This window comes from Microtus ochrogaster, unplaced genomic scaffold, assembly GCF_000317375.1.
Source record: "Microtus ochrogaster isolate Prairie Vole_2 unplaced genomic scaffold, MicOch1.0 UNK53, whole genome shotgun sequence".
NCBI classification, from domain to species: Eukaryota; Metazoa; Chordata; class Mammalia; order Rodentia; family Cricetidae; genus Microtus; species Microtus ochrogaster.
In genome coordinates this window covers 2,179,883-2,186,823 of record NW_004949151.1, presented here as the reverse complement: position 1 = coordinate 2,186,823, position 6,941 = coordinate 2,179,883, and the positions used below count along the sequence as shown (strand labels likewise).

The 6,941-nt window shown below is 46.1% G+C and overlaps 1 protein-coding gene across 6 annotated transcripts in view; it reads right to left on the bottom strand.

Moving 5' to 3' along the window:
* Nr3c2 (nuclear receptor subfamily 3 group C member 2) overlaps positions 1–6,941 on the bottom strand; it is a 335,373-nt gene that overhangs the window by 35,277 nt on the left and 293,155 nt on the right. For all 6 annotated transcript variants that reach the window (XM_026777281.1, XM_026777275.1, XM_026777280.1 and 3 more), the window contains one exon: positions 6,185–6,315. In XM_026777281.1, the coding sequence (XP_026633082.1) occupies positions 6,185–6,315 (131 nt within the window). The remainder of the gene's footprint in view (positions 1–6,184; positions 6,316–6,941) is intronic.

The window sequence follows — 6,941 nt, the reverse complement described above, 5'->3', positions numbered from 1 at the left end:
GTGCATTGGTTTGGTGTATTGGGTGGGGTGGGGGGGCTAACAACAGCGCTGTTCCATGTTCTACATCATCACAGAAGTGTGCGTTGGTTTGGTGTATGGGGGCTAACAGCAGTGCTGTTCCGTGCTCTACATCATCACGGAAGTGCGCGTTGGTTTGGTGTGTGCAGGGCTATCAGCAACACTGTTTCGTGCTCTAATGAGAAGTAGTGCTCACTTTTCACTTTGATGAAATGAAAAATGAAGAATCATATTTCCTCCATTTGTTTTCTTTAGCAACTAGGTTTTCACACGGAGACAGAAAGTTCATTTCCAAAGAGTGTTCTGTTGCGGATGTAGCTCACGGCAGAGTACAGAGCACTTGTCTAATATGCATAGAGCCCCGGGCTTCCCTAGCCAGACCCTACCTGACAGCGAATGCTTTGGGAGTCACGACACTGCGTGCCCATGTGTTCCCAAGCCCACCTCCATGCCACCTGAATCCTTGCAGCTAGAGATGCCTCTGACAATGAGCTTCCAACTTGTTTTCAGTAAGTGGCTTTAAACCTACAAAGGGTGCAGTCACCTAGAACCACAGTGTTAGGCAATGGAGACCTCATGAAAGTCCACCTTGTGACATTAGCACCGTCATTTTCAAACTGCTCTTACCTTTTTACTTTTTTATTAAACCTATTTACTAATTTTTTTGTAACTGGAACTAACGGTGATTTCTTGGGTGATTAGCACTTTAGGGAGGCTGCAGAGAGTTCCTGAGAGCCCTGGATCCCAGGTGTACCACTGCCTCCACATTAACCTTGTTCTCACAAACAAAGATGTGAATTAGTTTACAAATCAACCTCCACCATGATGCTATCGAGGTTTTTGACTTTACTTCGTTACATCTGCTTTTGTAGGATAACAAATCTCTGAAAGCCGCCACGTATATCCTCGAGGCTTCTCAAACGGCAGCTGTGACTTAAATATCTGACTTTAACAGTGAGAGCTATTTAAGAGATCATTTTCCGTTTTTCAAAAAACGTTTATTTATTTTACATGTATGAGTGCCATTGCCTGCATGTATGTGTGTGTACCATAGACATGGTTGGTGCCCATAGGGGTCAAAAGAAGGCATCAGATCCCCAGAACTGGAGTTTCCAACGGTTGTGAACCAGTATATGGGTGCTGGGAGCCAAGCCTGGGTCCTCTGCAAAAACAAGTGTTTTTAACTCCTGAGCCATTTTTCTAGCCCCTAAGAAATGGTTTCTTTCTCAAAGTTTCAAAAATCAAACTGGCAATAACCAGCACACTGACAGGGAGGCTGGATCCACTAACCACCAGCACTGTAACAGGGACTTGAAAGTTTCGAAAGGAAGCTGAAAGCTTGCCAAGGCCAGCCTGCGATGCCTGGGAACACACTGCCAGCTTTTTGAGGCATCAAAACCATTTGAAGAAAGTCTTTCTTCGATGAATAATTCTGTGAGCTGGAGACTGAGAGCTGGCCATCCTTTATGAAAGTTAGTGTGGCTCAAGAGCTGCTTCAGAGTCCCTCACAGAGGAGCTGAGCAAGCCAGCCAAAGCCTGCAGCTTCTGGGATTTCAAAATCCCTTAGGCATTCCTGCCTTATAATTTTACTTTTTCAGAATTGAAAGTATTAAGTAAGTTGGAAGCTAATAAATGAATTCAGGTAGTTTAAAAGTGATGTCAGAAGCTGCTAGAGGCTGAAAGGGTAACTGATGTAAACAAGATAAGCATGAGCTAGGTCCGAGGAGTCAAATCTGCAAAGAGTTTAGAAGCACAGGCATTAGCAAACACATTTCACTGCAAGTCTATCTTCCATCTAATGCTTTAGGGAAACATTGTTTCTAAACACGACTAGTGAGCAGTGCCGTTTCAAAATGAGATAAAAATCACTTCTACTATATTGAAGGGTATTTTTTTGCAAAGTTGTGCTCTGGGGAGGAATATTTGGACAGTGGGGAAGCCCCTGACTGGATGTGGAGCAGGAGAAGGCCTGTTTTTCCCACTCACCCTGCACACCTTGCACAGGGAATGGGCTGGGTGCAGTTAATGAGGAATGGCTGGGCCTGGGATAACCTGGGCAGACTGAACCCTGTCTTGGGCATGAGATTTACTGAAAATGAAGTAAGAGGCTAAGAGCAGCCTTCACAAGAATCACAGCTGTGGAGTGGCCACCCCGGCCAGGCTAGCCCTGGGAGCCAAGCAGCCTGCCCCATCCTCACTGGCTCCTGCTGCTGTCACCCACCTCAGCAAGTTGGTCCCCAAGAAAGCAGGAAGGCATCGCCTTCAGAGAAGCTGAAGCCCTGAGTCCCAGTCCTCATTCATGCAGGACACCAACAAACACCTTCTAAGGGGGCTCTCAGACTCTCAGGGGTGCTGTGAGTGTTACACTAGACAGTGGACGGGAGGCTCCGCATTCACGAGGCCAGGCTGTCATCCACAGTCCTTCTGCCCTGATCTCCTGCTTCAGGCTTGCTCCTCAGAAGCAGCTTTACTCTGCCTGTCTGCTCTACTCTGAGCCACTCAATTCTAGACACTTTCCTCAGGAGGACTCTCCCTCTTTTATGGAGCACGAGTGTGGATCACACATACCTTCGTCTTTGCCCTGTTTTCTTTAGTCTATGCTACTCGCCATGACACCCTTGCTGGCTCTCAATTTCCTCTGTGGTTGCTGTCTTCGGCTCAGAGTTTTCCCCCTACATTGTCTCCTGCCATTGCCCTGGCGCTCACCTCTATCCCTGGTAAGCTTCCTCAAGTGCCGTCTTCTCTATTTGGAAATTATTGCATGGTTGTTTGAGAAACAAGCACTCAATGCTTTGCCAAGGCTATGGCTGCCCCCCTCATCTCCTCAGCTTTTGTCCACCCTTAAAAGATTGTAGAAGCCCAAGAGAGCTTTCCATCTGCCCGGTGGTCAATTTCAGCTCTCTTCCCTTTCTCAGCTTTCTCTGCTCAAGCCACGGCACCGGTTGTATCTGTCTTGGGACCTTATGGTCACAGCGAGTTCCTCACTCCCTGACACTGCCCCTTCTGCCTCTGCTACGCCTTTAACAAGGCTCTACGGGGTCTTTGTTCTTTACTCAGGAAATGGCCTTGGCTGGACTGTGTCCTCCACAGGCTCGTGTTTGAACACATTCACTAGCTGGTGGCACTCTTTTGGGGCTTCCTGAAGACTTAGGTGGGCCTAACCAGAGGAAGTAAGTCGGTGAGGGTTGTCCCTTTCCTATCCCTCTCTGTTTTCTGTCTGCTGTGAAGAAGCTCCTCTGTCACATGAGGGGTCAACAACCATGTCGGACACAGTGAGTCAAAGCCAATCTTTCCTCCAGTTGTGTCTATCAGACATTCGGTCACAGAGGGCCAGGGAGTCTGCTGTGAGCCTGTGTCATCTAGGAACGGCTGCCTAAATAAGACCTGAGCAAAGACTATCAATAGACAACACCCTAATGCAGAAGGGGAGAAATCTCAGAGTCCCGCACCCCGAGAGCAACTAACCATTAGAGGTGGCTAGTAATTGTGGAGAGAGGCAGAATCAGCCTCTTTCCAGGAGGAGCCCCCTACTTGGTTATCCAACATAAAGTGAGCAGTCCCCAAACATATACAAAGAACAAAAATTGACTCACCAGGTTGTATTTATATATTGGATCTATATGTATATGTAACAATAACAGTTAAAGAAAAATAGGCCGTAAATGTGAGAGGGAGACTGCAGTGAAGGGAATGGGAGAGGTTGGAGGGAGAAGGAGGAAGGGAGGTCATAATATAATTATATTCTAAGTAAAGTATACTAAATAAAATAAAAGTTAATGTAAAATGTCGATGAGGAATATTCCTGTCTCACATGTCTCTGATCTAAAATAATTGGTTTCTAGTCAATTTTAGTTTTTAATTACCTATATTTTTATCCCAATTAAAGTCAGTTATTATAAAAAATTCTAACATACATAGAAATTCTACTTACCATTGAGCCTCAACTATGAATAATGATAAGTATTATTTATGTTTCAAACCTGACTTTTGTGTTCTAGTGTCAACATTTCCCCATCTTCTGGCCTTTTCCAACAGGATACAGTGTGGTATAAAAAGCTAACCAATCAAAAAATGGAATTCTTTATGCTGTACCAGGAAAATTAGAAAACCAGAGACAGATATTGGGATTCAACCTGAAGATCAGAAAAGCAAAGCAGCCAGCCACTGGCTCTAACCTCTACCTCAGTTTGAAATGGCGATCTGCCTCCAGGGATCTCAGAATGAGACTGAGAGCTGTCTTCTCCTGTTTTATAGTCTACTCTAGTGCTGGGATTAAAGGTGTGTACCACTACCACCAGGTTTTTATGGCAACTAGTGTGGTTACTGGGATTAAAGGCGTATGCCACCACTGCCTGGTCTGTAAGGCTGACCAGTGGGGCTGTTTTACTCTCTGATCTTCAGGCAAGCTTTATTTATTAAAATCAAATGAAATGTCACTGCATTATACTCTACAAAATCCTCTCAAAGCCACACTCACACTACGGCATCCTGGGGAGTGGCCTCTCCTGTACTGACTACATTACGTCTGTTTTATTGAGATCTGCTTTCCTCTTCCATCTGGGTGGTCACTGAGATCAGCTCTCACAGTCCTGAATAGATAGACTAGTTCCCGCTCATTGTGTGACCAGTGCTTCTGGGAACGGCCATGTGCCTTCTGCCCCTCAACCTTTCTCTTTAAACTCAGTTGCCTGCTGGTACATCTTCACAGAGTCACGGAAGGCAGCACTGACCCTGTAACCCCACTTGAAAGGGTTTGGCCTTGTAGTGTTTTTATTCTGCCTGCTGATAGGGTTTGGATTTTCTCATTAGGCATTGAACAAACCTGGCCAAGCTGACATCCCTATTTTATCCTAGTGCAGCAGCATCTGATGCATCTTGAACATTTACTGAATACATGCATAAAATATTTGAAATTAATACTAGCATCTTCCTTCAGTCCCCATCCCCACCCTACATGTCCCCCATCTTGCCAAGAAGAATGGCATGAAGAGACAGTGCACTTCTCATAGCCAGTCTAGAGCTATCACAAAGCCTGTAAGATTCAGCCTGGCTATGTGCTGCCCTCCTCTGTAGAACAGAAGTGTCCTTTCTTCTCTGAGCCACTGTCACACCTTTTACCTCCAATCATAGCACATCACCATGTCTCTCAGTGCATTCAAGTTATCTCTTAACTTGTCTTTTTTTTTTATTTATTTTTTTTACTTTGGAGCCTGTCCTGGAACTAGCTCTGTAGACCAGGTTGGTCTCGAACTCACAGAGATCCGCCTGCCTCTGCCTCCTGAATGCTGGGATTAAAGGCGTGCGCCACCATCGCCCGGCTTCTTAACTTGTCTTATGGGATAAGCTTCCTAAGGGCAAAAAATCAAGTAATCGTACTACATAGTCACAACTGAATATGGTGGGACAATATTATACAGGCCCTACATTGTATGGAGGCCAAACTTACAGGCCAGCTCATACCTGGCCGCATAGAAGGTGGTCACATGACTTCCAGACAGGATATAGCCATCCTAAACAAAGGATCAGGATATGCTAATGTTGTTCTGCTCCTTCTTTGTAATTTGGAGGATGCCTGGGATAGAGATGTTAATTTGGCCTTTGTGACAGAGCTGGCATACAGAGCAGGAAGATAGGAAGCCTTGACAAAATGGGCATAGAGAGGTATGGACAAAGGTGTGGACGTGACCAGAGACATTCACCTGGTTACCTAGGAAACAGAATGCTAGTGAATTTCCCCCTCAGTTTACTTTTTGGTATAAAAGCTATTTGAAGAATAACTTTGGGGTGATTTTCAGGATGTTAACTCAGGATTTAACGAGGGACCACTGAGAATCTCCCTCCCGATAAAGCCATGTGAGTTGTGTCTTTATTCCCAAGTCTCCCCTCTGGTCCGGAGAAATAATTTATGGTCCGAGCTGGCAGGGGAGCCTGAAAGGATATTTAACAGAAGTGAAGGCCTGAAGTGCTACACTGCTTAATATATACACAGTTTTATCACCAGCAACTACTTTAGCTCATCCTAGACTCAAACTACCCTCCCTCCATCTCTTTTGCATCTCTGTTCAGGGGCTGGGTACCAATGACCTGAGCATCATAAACGGGCCACTCTCTTGCAGGAAGATCATCTGACAATGTAGAAAGAGTGCCAGGGTGGGCATCCAAGTACCTGTGCTCAGGAGCAGCAAAACCTTCATTACGGAGTACTCCTCAAAGGTCAGCTGCAGCCGCACGAACTGGAGGCTGATCTGGCGCATCCCCTGGCACAGTTCATACATGGCCGACTGATGCATCTTCTCTCTGCAAAGGAAAAGCAGCTGTTCACGTCTGAGACAGGTCACTGCTAAGTCTAGGCTGGCAGCCCAGGCCACTTAGCCCGAACTCTGAGCCAGTTCCCCCTGTGGCCTCAACATGAAGCAGATGTGCATTTTAAAGACAAATCAAATGTCTTTCTGAGGGACCTTCTGAGTTACATGCTTCCTAAAGCCCTACTGAGCCACTGATTAGCTCCCTGTGACCACATGGCAGAGCTACAGGATACTGTAGCTTCCTTCCAGATTAAACATACTGTTAGTGGTTGGCGGTTCTGGGAGGAGATGTCCCCGAAGCAGGGCCGCTCTGGGGATGTGGGTTGAAGCCCCAGAATGCGCTCCTTTTGGCTGCAGGTGTGGCATACTGACTGACGTTTGGAAAGGACCGCGTTAGATGCAGCGAGCAGAAGGCGGCCATGACCATGCCTGTTTCTGCACGACCTTCCTTACAGAGGTCATGGGTACGTCTGCTACTGACTTTATCAACAGACATGATACAGGGAATTAAAGGCAATTTAATAAGGTGAAGACCTCAGGTAGAATTGGCTCTAACAGAGAGAGAGAGAGAGAGAGAGAGAGAGAGAGAGAGAGAGAGAGAGAGAGAGAGAGAGAGAG